Source organism: Delphinus delphis, chromosome 9, assembly GCF_949987515.2.
Source record: "Delphinus delphis chromosome 9, mDelDel1.2, whole genome shotgun sequence".
NCBI lineage: Eukaryota > Metazoa > Chordata > Mammalia > Artiodactyla > Delphinidae > Delphinus > Delphinus delphis.
Window position 1 is genome coordinate 75,151,826 of NC_082691.1, and position 21,870 is coordinate 75,173,695.

The 21,870-nt window shown below is 33.5% G+C and overlaps 1 protein-coding gene across 1 annotated transcript in view; it reads right to left on the bottom strand.

Moving 5' to 3' along the window:
• Positions 1–5,997: 5,997 nt before the first annotated feature.
• The window catches only part of ASZ1 (ankyrin repeat, SAM and basic leucine zipper domain containing 1), a 79,627-nt gene continuing 63,754 nt past the window's right edge, over positions 5,998–21,870 (bottom strand). Inside the window, exons 7-13 of the mRNA XM_060020787.1 lie at positions 21,647–21,765; positions 20,142–20,217; positions 19,123–19,179; positions 16,869–16,978; positions 10,739–10,844; positions 9,807–9,920; positions 5,998–6,150 (exon numbers count right to left, since the gene is read on the bottom strand). Coding sequence (XP_059876770.1) covers positions 5,998–6,150; positions 9,807–9,920; positions 10,739–10,844; positions 16,869–16,978; positions 19,123–19,179; positions 20,142–20,217; positions 21,647–21,765 — 735 coding nt within the window. The remainder of the gene's footprint in view (positions 6,151–9,806; positions 9,921–10,738; positions 10,845–16,868; positions 16,979–19,122; positions 19,180–20,141; positions 20,218–21,646; positions 21,766–21,870) is intronic.

Consider the following 21,870-nt stretch of genomic DNA (forward strand, 5'->3'; position numbering starts at 1 on the left):
TAATGTTAAGTGTCGGTATGGCTGTGGGGTCACAAACACTCTCATGCGCTGCTGGTAGGTCTGTAAATTAATACGGGCTCCTTGAAGAGCAGTACAGAAGTGATGCAGTCATGTTTTCACCTGGGAACAGATAGCAGAATGATTTGAGGAGATTTGCTTTACAAAGAGACTATTTTTGAAGGTGTGGGCAGAGGAGCTGTTACCACCCCTCAGACCAGAAGGGATATGGGAGGGAGTAAAGGTTCCAGGAACCCAGAAGGAGTGAATCTTGTAGAGGTTGTCTTGAGAGGAAGCCTTCAGTTGAGGGGCAAAGGTAGCAATCTCACAGGGAGTACAGCCAGGTGAATAAATATCTAGATTTACCCTCCCTCAGATATTCTGCCATTGGATAAGCCCCATCAGTAGTTGAAAGGTCCTTTGATGTATTTTGTATTGATAGACTCAGCTTCCCAGGGTAGGGTGGGGTAGAGGGAGGCTCGTGAGGGGCAAACAGAAATACCTGGCAACATCAATTTAATGAAGTAGAAATTGAAAATCTTTGTGCCCTACAACTAGCTATTCCACTGCTAAATGTAGTTAAAGAAACTTTGTCATATTTACACAGGGACACATGTACAAGTATGTACAGTACAGTACTGTTGAGAAGAATAAGTTAGATATAACTCAAAATTTTATCAGTAGGGGAACAAGTAGAAAATGTGGGATGGACATATGATGGAATACTATAGAGCAGTTTAAAGGAATTAATTACATCTTTACTTTTTAACGTGGATGCATCTGAAATGCTGATGGAAAAAGCAAATTGCAGAATGAGGCAACACAGGCATGACTCTGTATTATTTGGGAATACCTCTGGCACCTTTAACAGAAAATCCACACAGTGGTTTAATAAAAGATGGGTTTCTTTTTCTCACATCCAGAGCTGGTGCACCTGCTCCAGGATCTATACAAGGAGGGTTCTTGCACCGTTCTTAGTGTGGGGCTCCATCTTATGGCTTTCAGGTGTTTGGTAGTAGCCCCATATCTGTGCTTAAAATGGAATCATTTAATGTTACTTATCAATTCAGTTAGCCCAGATTTTACCACGTCTTTATTATTCGTTTTCAAGTAGACATAAAGGGTAAATATTTTAAAAATCAAGCGAAGTTAATAAATAAAAAGCTGAGAAAATGTGTACCTCTCAGGTGCATAGACTGGAGCCCTCATGGTGTATAAAACATTTCAGGGAGAAGAGGTCCTCTCTGTGGCTTGAGGAGTGAAAGTGTATTAGGGTGTCATTATCAAGCTGACAGTCTGACCGGGATTGAATTACACACTCCTCACACCACCACCAGTCCTCACCTATGGAACAATAAGGATGCAGACTCTAGCTCTCACCATCATCACAAGAGGGTTCAATAAACTTGGTTTTATAGACAAATGGTTTCTGCTTTTGAGTATAGTACCACCTGTTAAAAAGGCAGAGGGGAAATAGAGGGAGTCTTCTCAGATAATTTATTATCTGCTTGGCCTATTAACTGTTGTCTTGTGGATTGTGAATATATCTGTGGTAGCTTAGATGATTTAAGTATTTTTAATTCTATGTCACTAAATGATAGAAAATATTTCTCTCGAACAAAAATATGGTCCTGGCAATTATAGAAATCTGATTTTTGGTACAAGTCAGTGTAATAAATGCTTTATGATCAATTATAACAGTAGAAATTATACTGGCTACCGTTTATTAATGTATGCTATAAACACACACATTGGAGAAAACTATATTGCCTTAGTTCACTTAATCTTTACAACAACCTTATAGGTTTAATTAAATATATTTATTAAAATATAGGTTTTTAAAAATTATCTGAATGACTGGCACAGTAAATGCCAAATTAAAGCAATGATTTTAAGTCTGATTATTACTGTTATTCTTGTTATAGATGAGAATAAATGCTGAATTAATGCAGTATTTTTAGTCTGATTATTACTGTTACATGCATGTTATAGCCAGAGACTTGGAGACCTTTGGTAGTGTTCTAAAAGTTGCATGGCTAGTAAGAGGCAGAATTGAAACTGGAACTCATGTCTGTTTGGCCACAAGTCTGCATTAGTTATAAAACTCTACAACCACTTGTATGTTACTCCATTTAACACTCCAACAACAACCCTAGTTCAGGATGATCTTTATTTTTCAGATTAGGAAACTTAAGTTCTGGAGAAGATAATTATTAATAATGATCATATATTTCATGACTTATGCAAGGCTCTGCTGGTCAGTGACAAAATTGGGTTCCCTGGAAAGTGAATGCTGAGGTGAAGATTAGCATACAGGACATTCATTAGGAAGGGCTCTGGAGAGCAACACCTGTGCAAGGGAAGGGAAAGCAGCAGCACTGGACAGAGGGAGAAGATGGGCTGTGATACACTCTTAATGAAAGCCTTGGCCAGCCTCACCGGGAGCTCTGAAAGGGGGACGGTCCTTCAGAGTTATCTTGGTTTGGGATGAGGGCCTTTGAAACTGGGGCCTTTAAACCCCTATGTTGATTAGTCATTCCTGGGAGTAGGACATACTTTTGGGAATACATCTTTCTTTAGCAGAGAAAACTCCTGAAGAGGACTTTCTGCTAGCTACATTCCCAGCAGCTGTGGGAATAAGTTCTTTACTCCTAAAGGGAGATCTGGGAGCCACATAACAGCATATACTTCAGGAAACAAAATCCACAATTTTTCTTTCATTCTATGATGCTATTCCTATTTTATCTAGAAACTGAAGAAATTTGCTTAATAACTCTAATCTTTCGTTTCTACATTTTAAGTCCAATTTTCATTCGCCACAGGGTTAATGTAATATTGCCACTATTTTAGTTCTACCACTAACTACAGTTAATTGTTATATTACCACTAACTGGATAGTTAATAGTATTACTATTGAAGAGTCTAGGTGTCTTATTTTAATACCTTACACTGAGGGCAGGGGAAATTGTACATATGCAACTCCAAAAATTGGTTTAGCACTAATGTACCTTGAATCCACAATGAATAGAAACTTACTTTAAATCTAGTCTAAATCTCTTCTAAAAGATTTCACACGCTGGGACTTCACCGATTTTCCCTCTGTAGCTGTTTTTTGCAGGAAGGCATTGATTGAGGTTGAGCCCTTCTCCCATAAGGAAAGATAAGTCTATCACACCACATTCTCAACTGTGGAAATTCAAAACAAAACAAAACGCTCAACCACACCCTTTCCTATGAAACAGTTTTACAAAGTGGGTTTGTAAAACATCCATAAAACAACAGTAACCTCAATGTCTCTCTTAATAATAGCAAACATATTTAGGTTTTCTGATCTCATATAAAATATGTAATGTATGGGTGTATTGTTTTACACATACTAAGCAGTCAGTAATTATTTAATGAATTGAAATGTAATTACTAGTAATTTTCCCCAAAATATTATAAAATATTGGCAACAACCAAATGTTAAGATCAATTCTCATATCAGATCTCTGGATGTGAGCTCAAAAAGCAAAACCACTTATGAGGGGTTCACTTTGTCTAGGAAGCATTGATTCTCTTACATAAAGCCCCTAAGATTTAGTTCTAATTTCAGAACTCCAAATTGGACCTATTAACAAGGAGGCATTGTTCTGATTCATTTAGTCTTTAGAATCTATTATACAGATGAGGAAACCAAGACTCGGACAAGGTACAAGATAATGTGACAGGGCTAGGAACCTGGGCTACCTTCTGCTTTATCTGTCAACAGAAAAGTGAAGGTTAGGGGTTGAGAGGGAAGAGGGAGCACGTCACAGCAGACATGGCCTTCAAAAGGAAAGAAAATACAGAAGATTAAAGTGTTAGAACGATTCCAGGAAGGAAGAAAATTCATGGAAACAATTATGAAAGATCAGTTGGGAAGAGAAACGTGAATAATACTGCCTTACAGAGATAAGTCCAGAGATGGTGACACTTCTGAAAATGTCATTTTATTTACTCTCTCTCCAAGTTATGCAATATAAAAATTTGTTCATTTTGTGTAGAATATTGATAAGATAATCTGAATTTACAGGTAGAGGAATATAACAGAACGTTGCTCAAATAGTTTTGAATTAGTTCCTCTAATAACGAACAAATGTGTCACGTACGTCCAGTGTAACGTTTTTATTGGCACTTTAAAGTCTTTGCAGAGTCCTAAGGGCTCAGAACAAATGAAAAAACATTTATTCAAGAAAACCTACTAAAACTCAGAACACTGAGCCACTGATCCAATCTCTCCCTTACCACCTGCCTCCCGGCAACCCCAAGTCATCTCAGTTTAGCAAAAGCTCCAAAAGCTCTGGGTGGATGTGGCCAAGAAGATGGGGCTCCCTCTCCCCTCAGCTCCCAAATAAGAGTTACCATATCTCATCTGAAAGGCAATCCTCCAGCTTTTCTAATGCTCTCCAACTCCAAGCTTGAGCAGCTAAATTCTGATGAGTGTGGCTGAGAGGTTGAGGGCTCTCTCCTTCCGTTGAGCCTCACAGGATGAGAACTCTACCCCAGGAATGGCAGGCCAGAACACTAAGGTCGCGATCTTCCTTTCGCCAGCTCACTTATAGGGCAGAACTGTAAGAAGCAAACGCAGAAGACCAAAGGCTACTGCCCCACCCAGCACTCAGAGGAGTGGCTCAGAGATTTTGTCCAGGGGGGAGAAGCAGTCCATAAGAAAGAGAGTTTCAGAGTTCTCCGCAAAGGAACTGACTTCATTTGAAAGAGAATGTGGAGAAAATCAAACCTAAGGGCACTCCTGAAGACAACAGCTCCTCTAAGGTGAACTAGGCCAGCCAGTTCACCAGAGAGAACCAGGGCAAGAGACAGCTGAGCAGGACCCTTCCCTGATCAGAATAAGCCTCAAAAGCTGGCCTCAAAAATTACCCCTGTCCAAATTTAATTCTATGAGACTGCTGAGCAATTCATGCCCCAGGGCATGTCAAAACAGTAGAGCAATCAACCAGTAATTAGTGGAGCCTAAGGGTTGGGTATAATACCAAATGAGGCAGACAGCCTATCCCAGAGATTAAAAAGAGACAGTCAAAAAGAGCACTGCTAAAAGCACTGTTATCCCAGTTGTAGATCAACTGCATCTGTTCTAAGTACGGTACTAAGTCAAGCAAGATTTAACTACTATATTGCCTGCTAAATTAGGCCTGCCTTTTTATTAACCTCACTTTTAAAATCCGAATATTATTATTTTGATTTTGAAAAAAAAAGCCCCACAAAGAAATCGTGCATTACTTATTTAGATTGGTATGAGAAATTATACGCCAAATGCCATTCACTTTCATACCATCCTCAAGAATGTTACACATAGTACATGTCATATGTTCCCAAAAGTACATTACATAAAAAATTGTAATGTGCTTTAGGCTTTCCACACTACTCTCTGAATTTTCTGCTTTTTAAAATCTACATTTAAAATATTTTCCCTAGGTTTTAATCCATAATTCAAAAATTTTACATTTTATCTTTATACTTTGCATTCTCTAAACTACTCTCAAGTTAATAATTTCCTTATAATGATATATAACTAAAAAAACTAAATAAGAAATTCCTTATTACATAATAATGGAAGGGAAAAATAAGAACTAAAAGAAAGCTCCTAATTTATGAACACTTTACAAATAGTGTAAGATTCACTGTGACAAATGAACACACTTTTATAAATGTCAAAGAATATTAGATAAAACTTTTATTTATTTTAAATGTTATTTATTAGAGTCATAGGATAGGATCAAACTTAAGAATCACTTATAATTTACTGCTTGATCAAAGTTAACATAAAAATATAACAAATTATATTGTCAACTCAAACTGACAAACCACTTTCTAAAGAAAAACATTCTGCAGTAAGCTATCATAATTTTTCCTATGGAGTGTTGGCTAAGAATGTAGTTATACTGTGCCACGAACAGTTAAAGCAACATTTTTAGGTAATGTGAATAAGATATACATAATTACTCAAAACAAATATTAGGGTTATTTTCTCTGAAAAGTTAGCTTGCAAATGAAAAGAAGAAACCCAAATCCGCATACGGTGATAGCCGTCCTCTTCAAAAGTCTACTATTCCATGTAGATACTTCTTCCGTTAACGGTATACGAGTTGGATCATCTTCTCGTTCATTTTGCAACTAATGTTTAGTATGGGAAAAATGAAAAAGTTAATGTGCAGTACAGTGAAAATAAAAATATCTTTGATTTTAAAAAATATCAAAATATCCATGTTAATCACTTGATTTAGATGTAGCCTAAATGCAAGATTCCCGTGGAAGATTTAAAGTAAAGATTCAATATCTTAAAAGACAGTCTTTCTTTCAACCAGGATCCCACTGTAGTAGACTATTAGTTTTACATTAAAAATAAATGCTTCTATAGATTATTACATTTTAAAAACATGTTTTTATGTCAGGAGATAAAGTTCCTTTAATGTTAAAGTTTCTATTTCTACCTATAAGGAACGACAGTCGTTTTTCTCTTTGTATTAAATATCAACTGATTTCTTACAAAAAAAGTGAACCTTATTAAAAAAGGTATTGTTATGGCATACCTACAGTACATGAAATTCAACAGAAACTAGAAGATTCGATGCTAACACTAGAAGTATAATCCTTTATTTAAATATATTCGCAGGAACAAATGTTAACAAAAATTTCAGTGGTTCTTTTTGCACGTCTCAACAATGAAAGTACATGACCCAGTCAGTTTCTAAATTCCTATACATAGAACTTTCTTGCTAAAGAAGGCCTCTCAACTCGTGTGTGTGTGTGTGTGTGTGTGTGTGTGTGTGAGTGTGTGTGTGAGTGTGTGTGAGAGTGAGAGAGAGGGGGGGGGAGGGAGAGGGAGGAGATAGTTGCTGGGGAGAGGCAGAAGAGGGAGAATGAGCAGAAACCAAAAGATCCTTGAAAGATAAAAAGAATCAGGCACATTTACAGAGTGATATTTACTAGAAACATCCTGTGCTGGAGTGGTGACATACGTTCAACATTAGCAAAAATAACTACTTCTCAAATCTACAGTGTAAATATTTAATTAAAAAACCCTGCAACATTAATTTCAAATTTATAGTAGAAGATGGACTTCAATGCCAATCTCATTAATACTGTATTCTTGGTCTAACTTCCAAATGGCTTCATTCAGCAACAGATTCCTTTTTGACACTGATGCTCCATTTACTGGATCCTGAGACAGTCATTCCTTTTATTAACCAATTACTTAGAATGACCCTTTCTGACAGGAGCCTGTCAGTGTGTTGGTTTGAAAGAGAATGATGTGGTGTTAGAGTCTGGCCTTGACCTCTCCCACCCTCTCTCTTTGTTACCTCCATATACTTATCTATGATAGCTCATATGTTTCTTTTAAAAAATCCCTTCTGTTATTATTGGTAAACTCTAAAATATCATAAGCTTAACAGGCATGATAGCATACTCCCAAATCTGGAAGCCTCATAGTTCTCTAAATAAAATCTTACTTGGTGATTATTACTTGTTTAAGCCTAATCCAAAGAAAACCCAATGCACAGGCTTGCTGCAAAATTAAGACGTTCCTGCCCAAAGAACTATATCTGCTGTTATTATGAACCAATGAATATGTTTTCAAGGCCAGTCCTTACACAGAAATGTATAGATTCAAGGTAGAAAAGACCAAAGAAAAACAACCTTCCATTTAGCTAAAGAAAGCTGAAAATTTTCTCTATAGGTACTCTTTATTAAAATAAATATTATGGTACCTGATTGAATTGTTCATGTTTTCAAGTCAAAGTTACACTCCGAAAGCAGTGTTTCTTAATTTCATCCCTTTAAGAAAAATCTGGGTGCTCTCTCTAATTTCATCTTAATCCTCCACCCCACCTCCCCAGATGTTTTTAGTTCATCTTGGAGAAAACAAATAATTACCAATCCTGAGACAAAGATGTCTTAGGGAATTTCTTACACTAAACATTAAAGGTTGATGCTTTGCAGGAAGTATCTTTACACAAATCCTTACAAATTTCTCTTGCATCCCCATGAAAAACACCATGCTAATAAGTAAAATCAATACCATTTCCCTTCAATTCTTCTAGGTGATAGATATAGTGAAGATGAATGGTGCTATAATTTTCGTGTTGTCAGCAAGTTCAGAAAGTATAAAATCATAGTTTTGCATGAGAAAGTTCATTTGGGGAGTGCTGTGTATTAAAGGAACACAAAGTGGAAGTAGAGAGAATAATTAGGAAACTAATGTGTAGCACAGTTGCCTGACATACAGGAGGCACCCTTAGGTTTGTTGAATGAATAAATGTCAGAGATAATACAACTTCTAAGATGCCTTTCTCTGGAAAGGAGTTATCATCTACAAAAAATGTGAAATATATTGCTCATTTGTCCTATTTTAAATGTCTTTATCCCCCTATAATTTTGTAGAATTTGCTTCACAATTTTCTGCTCATTTTTAAAAAAGACTCCTTTTGACTGAACATGTTAATAGCTAGAATGACAAATTGCCTGGAACATGTATAAAGTTTATTTTGAGGAAAATAACTTTTTTGATAAAATACTAATGAAAATATTAAATGACATGGGTTGATGCTATAAAAATTTAATGCATAATCTAATGTTCACATCAGATATTTCACAAAAACTTTATCGATATCAAATATATTTATTAGATGTGGAGACTCAGAAATGAGTTCTTTAGTCAAGTGAAAGTGTTGCCCTTTATTATCTACCTTCAACAGAGTTCTCTATTTTAGCAGCTTAGGTTTTGTTATAGCCAGTTTTCTTAAAGGGGGAAAAAAATCACCTGTCCTTAAACCAAAATACATACTTCTATATGAGTATAGGAACAAGAACCAAAAACCCATACTCTTTTAAAAAGTTAAATTATAAAAGATACCATAGAAAGTCTAGAAGGGGCTTCCCTGGTGGCGCAGTGGTTAAGAATCCACCTGCCAATGCAGGGGACACAGGTTCGAGCCCTGGTCTGGGGAAGATCCCACATGACGCAGAGCAACTAAATCCATGTGCCACAACTATTGAAGCCCGCGCACCTAGAGCCCGGGCTCCGCAACAAGAGAAGCCACCACAATGAGACGCCCGTGCACCAGAATGAAGAGGACCCCCGCTTGTCGCAACTAAAGAAAGCCCGTGTGCCCCAACGAAGACCCAATGCAGCCAAAAAAAAAGTCTAGAAAATAGAAGGAATATTTTATCCACAACCCCACCTCATTGACAGAGCTAATAACATTTCATCTTTGGTAGTTTTTTTATATTCACATTTATATATGTAAATAAAAATTAGAAATAGAACTTCTTTAACAAGTTGATATATTCTTTTCATTATATTTTCAACTGGCTGCATATCATTATAAGAAACGGTTATACCATAATTTATTAAATCATTCTCGTATAGGACATTTACGTACATATAATTTTGGAATCATTAAACTAGTACTATTAAAGATACAAATATTTTTATGGTCCTTGCCACATCTTGCCAAACTGTTTTTGAAAGTGGTTTAGACATCAGTCTCACATGAAAATACTATGTTTGATGAACTATAACCAGTAATGGGTAGGGTAATACATTCCCTGCTAATTTATAGGATGAAAATGATATATCACTGTTCTTTCAGTATGCATTTCATTAATGACCAACAAAGTTTGTTTCCTATGTATATTTCTTCCTTTGAAAACTGTCCTTTCTCCAACTGTCTAGTGGGAGCTTAAGTTGCTCGTCAGAACTGCTTCATTGTCTAACATATTATGCTGTAAATAATCTTCCCCCTTTTTAATTTTAAATATTTAAATACCTTCTGAATTAAGTCTTTTAGTTTGCAGACCTCTTCACTCAAGTCTTCAACATTACTAACCAGTTCTTCACAAACTGAAGTAAAATTCCGGGGAGAAGCCCATTCTAGTACTATCTGTTAATATTTTCAAAAGTTACATTTTAAAGAATGGAAAGCAACTTTTCACAACTTTATATCCACAAAAAGTATACAACATTATCAAATATTAAATTAAATTACATAACTGAAAAGCATTTTTTTATTCAGGATAAATCCTGACACCAAAAGAACTCAGTATTTTTATATAAATAGTCAAATCAGTTTCCTGAATGCATTTATTAAATATATATATCACCATGGAGACTAATATTAGTAATAAAAATACTTATGGTGAATAAAGTCATGAAGGTTTGAAGAATGACATGATTCCCATATTAGTGTTATATAAAAATCATAGGAAAACAAGTGCATTAAATATTTTTCACTATATGCAAATAGCTAAAGCCAAATCACATGAAAAACTTTACAAGTTTGCTTTTACAGGTCACTTACACTTTCTCTATTTAAAATTTCCTTCATTAAAAAATCCTTATATTGAAATGGTTTTTAATAACACTCAACACACTGTTTTGTTTCAACTTTCACTTGGGTCTCCTGTCACTTTATATTTTAAACAATTAAATTCCCTTTAAGAACAAATGGTAAGTTCAATACACAGATCAGATTAACTTTTGGTCTGACTCATTTTCCTTTTCTTGGGGGCTAGAACACAAAGTTTTTCAATTAATTAGTATAAAAAAGTAATATTAAATAAATTGACTTATTTAGATCTTAGGTGATTTTACAGAGGACACAGTTTTACCAGATCATTACAGTTTATTGAGTTATCATTAACTTATCTGGAATGTTCTCCAGCATTCATACTTTTCTTCATTTAATAACTTGTAGAATACCTTCTGAGAATTTACAGGCAACTCAGTAATAATGTTCTGTACAGCTGTTATTAAATGGCCACACTGTTTGTTTAATTTCAGAAGAAAGTTGAGGAACTCATCACCACTAAAGAGAGGAAATAAAAAGGAATCACTAATATGAACAATTTACTCCATTTTACTTGGCTAGTTATTCAATGTCTAGTCATAACATTTATTAGATTCTTTAAAAAAATATTTGTAGAATAGTTACTTTGTATTAGCAACTGAAACAGACTTTGAGCATACAAAGAAAACCAAGCATCCAATCTTGAGGATCTCCAAGTTCAGGATGAGAAGCAGACATAGAATTATAACATTGTTATTCACAGGGACATATGAAGAAGGAACATAAAAGTGCCAATATTTGAATGTCTATTATGTGAAGGCACTGCACTAGTTATTTTACATTTATTATTTTTTAAATTCTTCCCAACATCTCCTGTAAGGTAGATGTTATTAACAGTAGTTTATAGTTGAGACATCTAAAACTCAGACATAATGAATCTAGTATAATGGGAATAGGGATTTAGTTATGCTTCATAGAGTTCATACTTGAACTGAGTCTGGAGCTTAAAAATAAGTTTGTCAGGTAGGTAAGGAAGAAAAGAGATTCTGGACGGAGAGAATAGCAGGTGCGAAAGAACAGGGGTAGTAGGTCTCCAAGGTATAACTAAAAAGCACAATTATGGGAAAGTCGTAAGAAAGGAGGCTGTACAGGATCACTTGTTTAAGGAACTTTCGTGACATGCTAAGGAATGGAATATTATCTTTTGGATAATGTACAGTTACTAAAGAATTTTAAACAGGAAAGTAGAAAATCAGATTTTCGTACGAGAAAGTTTATTTGGGGAGTGGTGTGGATTAAAGGAAAACAAAAAGTGGAAATAGAATAATTAGGAGACTAGTTTAAGAAATGTTTAGGAGAATAAACTGAAGAAGTTGGTGATGGATTGCACGTAAAAGAAAAGGAAAGGTCTAGGCTTATTCTAAGTTCTTTGGTTGCAGTGGAAGATGGCACTACCAAGCAGGGAAGTGAATTTGGGGGCAGGTGGTGGAGAAAGAAGTGGGGTGAAGAGAAAGCAATATAGCATAATAATTAAGAACACAGTCTCTAGTGTCAGGAAGACCTGAGTTTGAATTCAGCTTCCACAGCTTTATGATCTTGGGCAAACCTAATCTTCAGCCAAATATTTCCGTATCTGTAGAACTGAGGTAAAAGGAGTGTCAGGAGGACTGAAGGAGGTAACATGTGAAAAGCACCTAGCATTCTGTCTAGTATATATATAGCATTTAAACAAACTTAATAATGATGATGATGGCAATGATATGAGACATGTAGGTGGCAAGTAGAAATGTCAGTCTTGTAGGTACTTATCCTGGGGTCCACAGCCTCATGAGGCTACACAGAATTCGGGGAGTTGATGAACTTACATGGGGAAAAACTACATGTTTATTTTCACTAACCTCTAACAGAATTTCAGTCTTTCCTGCAATTATGAATATAGGCACAAACCACAGAAGTATCAGAAATGTCTATAATTTTGGTCACCAGTAGAAATCAAAACAATGGTCATGGAGGGACCACAAAGAAAAAAGATACATATTGTGAAGAGGGGAGAGTTGACAGGGGTAGAAGAAAAAAGCTATCAAAGGAAAAGTAGCCTGAGAAAAAGAAAATCAGGAGTTAAGGTCTGTTATGAAAGGTATTGAAGGGAATAGATTCAAGATGGAGGAAAAAAGTCAAGCATGTTAAATAATTAGGATTAGTCCAATGATTCAGACAATGAAGAGATACTGATGACTAGATTAGTTTCAAAGACAGAAGCCAATTTATTGTGAAGGCTACAAAGAAACTAACACAGCCAAATAGAAAAGGGGACCAAGGATAAGAATAGGTAACTCAGAGGAAAAGAAAAAAGAAAATTTTAAATGGATAATAAACATGGGATTAAAATAAGATGTTATATTCTAGTAGAATGACAAAAATTAGGTAGATCATTAGTATCAAGAGTTGACAAATCTGTGAGATGACCTTTCTGGAGAGTTATTTAGCAGTATCTATTATAATAAAAATTCACACAAAAACTAATACAATGGGACTAAAAGCTACTTCTGAGTCAAAATGAAATTCTTATAGGTAGAAGTTTTGACTGTACACTGTACAAAGTTTCTTTCATGCTGTTTCTAGGAGGAAAGGTTATAAAAAGCAAGCAAGGACAACCTCTAATGAAACTTAATAGCAAACTTTTCTCTAAGACACGACTTTTATATAGTATTTTAATTTAAAAGAAATCTTTTCTCTTAGCTATTAGATTGAAAAATAAACAGTTTATACAAAATAAAGACTTTAAACTTTACAAATATAATATATATATAATCAAGTCACCAACTATGAAAAGTATCTGATGACTGCTTTATAAAAGCAAATTGAAATAAAAAAATTTAGATAAGCTCTTGTTCTATCTAGCAAAAGTGGTATTTATAAAAACATTTCCAAATAAATATAATTCTTCTTTATTAATTTTCTTTCTGCTTTTTGCTCAAGAAAGAACAGAACTTGAACATATTTTTCTGTCGAAACAACAGCAGTCATTACTTGTATTAATTTTTCTGTTTCCATGTAGTGTTTATATAAGGTATACTTAAAACTTATATTTTAGTGCTCTTTACTCAAATTTTATTTATTATCAATGAAAAAATAAGTACTTGAATAAGTAATTCATTAATGCCCTATATATTTTTTATGTAATGATTCTTAAGGAAATTAAGATCCATTGAGAACTGTCATTCAAAATGATAGCAGGTATATTATTCTAGATAGTCAAAGCACACATATATATGTGGAATATAAACTTATAAGCTCTTATTCTCAAGGAAGACTAAGTTAACAACTCAGTTCAAATAAGCAAATACTATTATTAACAAAATTACATAATCTTAATGGATGAAAGCAAAATATATACCTTTCTTGTGATGTATAATTTTCAGGGCCACTGAATATGGATAGGCAAATTATAAAAAACACAACTCAAAAATGTGCCTTTCATCATACACTGTGTGACTGGCTGCCCAGCCCCCACCCCACAGCTGTACAACCTACATACCTTTACATGGCAGCCCTGATAATTTTGTACTTATTTAAGGATTTCAAAATAAGCAGATATGGCATACGTATGGTAGACTATATTATTTGATCAAATTGTCATGTCTTCTACTGAGCCAAATACTACCAGGCCTCTCTCTGCCAGAGGATTACAAGAGGCTTGGCCATATGACTTGCTTTGGCAAATAAAATATGACTGAAAGTGACTATGTAACTTTTGAACAGTTCGAGGTGGGGCTATTTCTCCAGCCTGTTTTCAGAATAATAAGGAGGAGATTCACTGCAGCTGATCCATGATATAGGCGATCAAGAAATAAACTTTGTTTCTGTAAGTTATTTAGATTCAGAAGTTATTTGTTACTGCAGCACAACAAAGTGTAAGTTGACTGAAACAACAGGCCATATTTTAAAAATGTGAAGTTAAGTATTAGGATAAAATTTATACTTTAAATAAAGGTACTCCAAACAGAAGTACTATGTGCTCACTGTAGACTATCTGGAAAAATCTAAAATTACCAATACTTTTATCACCCAAAGATAATGACTGGTAATATTTTCTTACAGAATATTTTCTTATAGTACACATTTTCTTCTAGTATTTTTCATATGAATATATACAACTGGCATTATACCTCACACTCTGTTTTATATTGCCTTTTATGTTATTATGAGTATTTTTCCATGACATTAAATCTCAAAATAATTTAAACAACAGAATAAAATAATTATACTGATGTAATATAATCCAACCATTCACCTTAAATATTTAGAGTTTCCAAGTTTATATTGGATGAATATTTATAATAGATGTGAACAATGTATTTTTTGTGTGAAAATTTGCATCTATACAAATTTTTTTTGGAGGAGAAATCATTTCCTAAGTAGACATAATTTTGAGATGCTTTTGATACATTTAAGTAAGTATCAAAAAGCCTCAGAAAAAAGGTCTGGGCAGAAACTGCTGAAAATGTCAAGACATGGGTGAAAATATTTGTGTTCAAAATATCTCAAAGTAGTAATGAAATGGTTATTAGTATTTTTAGATTGCATTCTCTAATTCTGAAAACATACTAAGGCCAACTGTAGAAAAAAGTAAATGTACTGTGCATGTGTGTTCCTGTAACAGACTATTTTATAAAACTGAACACATAGAAGAAAAGTATCTTAAAATAAATCAGTAGCTAAATTGTTGAAGTCACATTACCAGAAGATTATAATCAATCAGTTCAACTTTTCCTGCTGTTAGTTTTCTTATGACTTAATGACTAATTTCTTCCTTAAAGAATGACTTTGAACAAATGGGAAGTAAAACCTTTTCCATAACAGCATGTAAACAAAGTCTGTGATTTAATAACAAGGTCAAATTCCTGAAATATATGTCCGCCAGTTTTATTTTTTAAAAAATTCAGCAGTTTTAATAAGTGAACCAGTCAGGATTCTGTACTTTCTTTAAGTATATTAAATCTCAACAATGAAAATTCATAGAGGTAACTCTGACATCATACAAATAAGTTATATTAAAAAATTTAATTTGCAATTCAGTCATGTAGAACTCAGAATATTCCTTCATAGAAGCAATAAATTAGAAAAGTAAAGAAAATGAACAAAGAGATTCAAAGTTTGCTGATTTAAGTCCTCACAACTGAAATCCTTTACAATGTACTTAGATATTTAAGAGATGCAATGTTATTTTGAAACAATGATGAGGCATTATTTTGAATATAGATCATCTTGTTAAAAGGAGATACAGTTAGAGAAAGGGAAATAATTTTGCAATAACATTTTTAAAGAAATCTGGATCATCTAAATTATCCCCTAGAAGACTTATCTAAATTTTAAAATGGTGTGGAAACTTATTATTCCTATGTTTAACTAATGTTTCTCATAGTTGCAATGTTAGTGTTAGGCAGGCTACACTATACTACTGCACTTGTAAGTATTATATTTTATAGACTTGGATGAACTTCAAGGAAATTGGGCTGACTGAATAAAGCCAATCAAAAATGGATACATACTGTATGATTGCATTTATGTAACATTCATGAAATAACATCATTTTAAAGATGGATAACAAATTATCGATTGCTAGTTTTAGGGATGGGGGAGGGGTGGTGGGAGCTATGAAGGGGTAGTATGTGGTAGCATTGTGGTGATGGTATGTTAAGTATATTGCTTGTGGCAGTGGTTATGAGAAGCTACACACATGACAAAATTGCATAGAGCTATACACACACGCACACACACACACACAAATGAGCACGTGTATAACTAATGAAATACAAATACAAACCAGAAAAATGTCAGTTTCTGGTTTTGATATTGTACTATAGTTATGCAAGATAACTGGGTATACTGGGTGACACTGGGTGAAGGGTACATAGAACCTTTCTGTACGTCTCTGCAATTTCTTGTGAATCTAAAATTATTTCAAATAAAAAGTTAAAAAAATCATTTACTGTTCCACAATATGTTTAAAAAATCAAATACCATTATTTTCAAAATAAATTTTAGATTACTAATATTGCTACTAATCAGTGTTTGACAAGTTTATAATATTGAAATGAACTTTATATATTGATAACATAATTTCATAAAGAATAAGGCTGAAAATAGAGCTGAGTACATGAGAAATGCTTTCTTATTGTCCTAAGCAAAAATATTACCCTCTGAATCTTCAATCTGACATTTATATGATTTAAAGGGAGTAAGAGCTACACTATGAAAAGCATGGGATCTTTTAATTAACTCATTTAACAAAATGCAATGGAAAAATACAACAAAAATATTTCTATGTAATTTAAGAAGATGCATTAGTTTTGCTTCTTGGTAAAAACTGACTTTATAAAGTAATTTCTACTTCAGAACACAATATATCGCAAAATGAACTATCCATATCCCTGCCAAAATGATGGTATTAAGTAAAATAACTTGGACATTATCAAAATTCAATTAAAAAAGAAAGTTGGTTCTAAACAGTATTAATGTAAACCAGTAGGTTAATTTTACCTGATTTCCAACTTTGCCACTTCAGGTAATTCTCCAAATTTTATCTCTTCTACCTCTAGTTCTTTAAGAGCAGCCATAATTTTCTGCTGATCTCTACTGGTAATTCCATTCTAAGTAGAAATGATTTTAAAGTACAATAAGGTAGTCATACTTGAACAATATACAAAATTACTGAAGAAGTTTTCTACTTGATTAATTAACATCTTGAAAAAAATAGATACATATTGGAATAAAACCATACTGAAAAATATACAAGTTTGCTTGTAACTGGACTGACTAGGTTACATCACTAAAATATTTAGATATATAGTGACTATAGTCAATTTTTTGCATTATATAACAATTGTGATGGATTCTAAAAACAAATTACTAGATTTTAATATATAATGTTTCCAGAAAACCAGAGTAAAACAATTTTTCCTTCAAAATATTATTTAAAATGTTATCACTGATTAACTGAGAATTAAGTCTTCTTTTTGTCTATGTTCTACCTTTAGAATTAACTAAATTTTCTATCCTGGATTTAGCTAAGTAGTAGTATGGTTTGATTTTCAGTGATGGTAAAGATTTCAAGTTTCCAATGTGCTCATTCAGGAAGATCATTCCTTTTTATGTATCCTACCTATTAAAGTATCTCTGATATTTCCCACAGCTATTTTCAAATTGTTACTTAATACTACTCATTAGCAAAATAATAAGTCTTGGTCATTTTGAGAAACTAGCAAAAGGCAGTATTTGAAGAACACGTTTATACCCACATGTACAAAAAACCACATCTTATTTCTAAGTAACCTGTTTTATACTGTTTTACAGATCTATTTCATGTTTAGAAATAAACCACCAGTTTTAGTTGAGATGTCATAACTAATCTGAATGAAAAAAAACAACTCTAAGTCTTTATTCTTTTTTTTAACATCTTTATTGGAGTATAATTGCTTTACAATGGTGTGTTAGTTTCTGCTTTATAACAAAGTGAATCAGTTGTACATATACATATGTCCCCATATCTCTTCCCTCTTGGGTCTCCCTCCCTCCCACCCTCCCTATCCCAACCCTCTAGGTGGTCACAAAGCACTGAGCTGATCTCCTTGTGCTATGTGGCTGCTTCCCACTAGCTATCTATTTTACATCTGGTAGTGTATGTATGTCCATGCCACTCTCTCACTTTGTCCCAGCTTACCCTTCCCCCTCCCCATGTCCTCAAGTCCATTCTCTAGTAGGTCTGTGTCTTTATTCCCATCCTGCCCCTAGGTTCTTCATGACCTTTTTTCTTTTTAGATTCCATATATATGTGTTAGCATATGGTATTTGTTTTTCTCTTTCTGACTTACTTCACTCTGTATGACAGACTCTAGGTCCATCCACCTCACCACAAATAACTCAATTTCATTTCTTTTTATGGCTGAGTAATATTCCATTGTATATATGTGCCACATCTTCTTTATCCATTCATCTGTTGATGGACACTTAGGTTGCTTCCATCTCCTGGCTATTGTAGATAGAGCTGCAATGAACATTGTGGTACATGACTCTTTTTGAATTATGGTTTTCTCAGGGTATATGCCCAGTAGTGGGATTGTTGGGTCGTATGGTAGTTCTATTTGTAGTTTTTTAAGGAACCTCCATACTGTTCTCCATAGTGGCTGTATCAATTTACATTCCCACCAACAGTGCAAGAGGGTTCCCTTTTCTCCACACCCTCTCCAGCATTTATTGTTTATAGATTTTTTGATGATGGCCACTCTGACTGGTGTGAGCTGATATGTCATTGTAGTTTTGATTTGCATTTCTCTAATGATTAGTGATGCTGAGCATTCTTTCATGTGTTTGTTGCCACTCTGTATATCTTCTTTGGAGAAATGTCTATTTAGGTCTTCTGCCCATTTTTGGATTGGTTTGTTTGTTTTTTTCATATTGAGCTGCATGAGCTGCTTGTAAATTTTGGAGATTAATCCTTGGTCAGCTGCTTCATTTGCAAATATTTTCTCCCATTCTGAGGGTTGTCTTTTCATCTTGTTTACGGTTTCCTTTGCTGTGCAAAAGCTTTTAAGTAAGTCTTTAAATATTCCTAAGGCAACTTAATATTGGAATGGAAGATTTTAGATATGGTTATCCATAATCATATCTAATGAGGAACCTAGCAAAAGATCACTCACAGTCTATAGCTGTAGGATTTTTTAAATAGAAAATAAAAGGATTCAAACTATTAAAAATATGAAAGATAATGTCTGGAGTTTTTGAAATTGATACTAACCTTTGTAAACTCATCTTTCGTCATGGTCAAAAGATGTCTTAAAGTTATATCCCTTTCCTGTAGAAAAGAAAAAAACGCCACCTTTCTATATAAATGAAAAAGTAGAAGGGGAAGTAGGCAACTGTACATATAAGTTAGTCAGTTATATGCTACCCGCCTAAAAACTTTCAACTACTGGGTAGATAGTAATGAGTATAATAATATGTATAATTACTAAAAAAAATATAAACATAACTAGTTTCCCAGATTCAGAAAAAAGTATTACAACTTATATTTGCTTACATAAAAAGAAAACAGCTCTATAAAATTTGACAAATTGTTTTATGAATTTTTAAAATTTATAATTGTATAATATTAATAAAATTTGGTTTTACTGAATATTTCTCAATTAGGAAGTTTCACGATTGTATAATGAAACCCAATTCTAAACTGCCTAAATGAATGTGCATATTCTTAAGGAGACCCTGTCTTAAATAGTGCTTTACTGCTGCAGTATCAGCTAAATGGCTGATAACTGTCATCTGCTCAAATCCCATAATGCATGCCTAAAATACCTACAACAGTGCTTCACATATGATCTAATTTAATATTTATGACAATCCTACACTAGGTATTACCATCCTTATGAAAAAAAAGGAGATTTAAGTAACATGTTTCAGTTAATAATCATTAGAGCAAGAATCTGATACCTGGTTTGTTTGGTTTAAAATCATGCTTCTAATATTCTATACACAAAGATCAGCAACTGCAAAAACAGACTAAGGGCTTAGATGTACAAGGAGTTCTGTGATGCTTTGGGCAGTGGGTAAAAGCCAGATTCTAATTTATGTAAATTTCTATAATAATAAATTTTCACAATGCTTGTAATTTTAAAATGGGATGTATCAACAGTACAAGTTATGGAGAAAAGTACATCTGTCAGCCCTTCATAAGCATGCTTATGAATTAATATTTAATGTTATGTTAACCAACAAATAAACATGCATACATAACTCACCATAGCTTAAACAAAATCTTACCTTCAGTAAATCTGTCATATGTTCAAGTCCAAGACCATGTAAAAATATTTCCAGATCTCCAAATGCTGTATATGAACTATACATATTTATAGCAATGTCAATTTCAGAACAGACTATCAGTGCACAAATAATAAATATATATTTATGATGCAGAGAGAGAATGAGAATAAGAATGAGTAAGCATGAGTCTATGTCGAATATACAGGCATATGTCGTTTTACTGTGCTTTGCTTTATTGCTTTATCTGCAGACATTGTTTTTTACAAATTGAAGGTTTGTGACAACCCTATGTCAACTAAGTCTACTGGTGTCATTTCTCCAACGGTATCTGCTCACTTTGTGTATCTGTGTCACACTTCGGTAATTCTTGAAATATTTCAAACTTTTTCATTATTATATTTGTTATGGTGATTCTTGATGTTGCTATTATAACTTGCTGAAGGCTCAGATGATGGTTACCATTTTTTAGCAATAAAGTATTTTTTAATTAATATATGTACATTGTTTTTGTAGACAGAATGCTATCGCACACTTAATAGACTACAGTATGGTGTAAACATAACTTTTAAATTTGCGTAACTCACTTTATTGTGATATTTGCTTTATTGTGGTGGTCTGGAACTGAACCCCAATATCTCTGAGGTATGCCTATATTTGCAAATTTACCCACTAGACCTATGTTATACAAAGGAATAAGAAAGGTTTCCTGAGTGAAGATTTAAGTAAACAGAGAAAATGGTGATAGTAAAATGAAGCTCATTTTTCCTAAGAAGGAAAATATTTGCCAATATTTATACAATTGACCCCTGAACAACACAGTTTGAACTGTGCAGACCCACTTACACATGGAGTTTTTTCAATAGTAAATACTATAGTACTACACAATCGTGGTTAGTTGAATCCACAGATGTGGAACTGCAGAGATGGAGGAACCTTGGATACAGATTTTCCAAGGGCAGGGTCAGCGCCCCTAACCCCCGGAATTGTTCAAGGGTCAGCTGTATTCCTTGTGAGCGGTCTGTACATGAAAATCTCTTTAATTGTAGGAAGTAAAAATTTACTAACTATTTTAAATGTAGGTAAGTAGAGGATAATGCTGTGGCCATGTACTGAACAACTGTGTTCAGGGGAAAAAACGTATTTTTATTTTTAGCTTATAAAATCAGAAATCTGCTATAAAGAATTAGAGAGCAAGATGCAATCTAGTTTGAACACTAACAAAAATATAATCTTAGAACCTTTTAGAAAAAAACTGTATTGTTGATATTTTATTTAAAGTAAAAAATTATTCTCATTACTGTTAGTACATGTATATCAAATTTTTCTAAAATTCTGGAGAACAAAGCACTTAAATTCAGACATTTCTAAGTAATATTTTTAAATGCTTGTAAAAGTTTAAAATATGTATTTTAAATAAGTCATCACATTTACTATAAGTAATAAAAAACATGCACAATTTTTACTCATTTATAGGTACTGTGTTGAACAGAAACATGCTATGTTACCTAAATATGTGATCTTTATCAGAATCTGTTCTCAATAGTTTACAAATAGTCTCTTCTTTAGTTAGCTGTTGAAGCTTTCCTCCCCAAGGATTTAAAGTCAAGGAAAGAAAGTTGAAGATCTGAAAAAAGTTACAGTAAAAATTAAAGCAAGATAGTAATTAATATAATATTTTCAACAAGATATAAAACAAAACTAAAACTTCCATTTTGGTAAGTGAATCAGA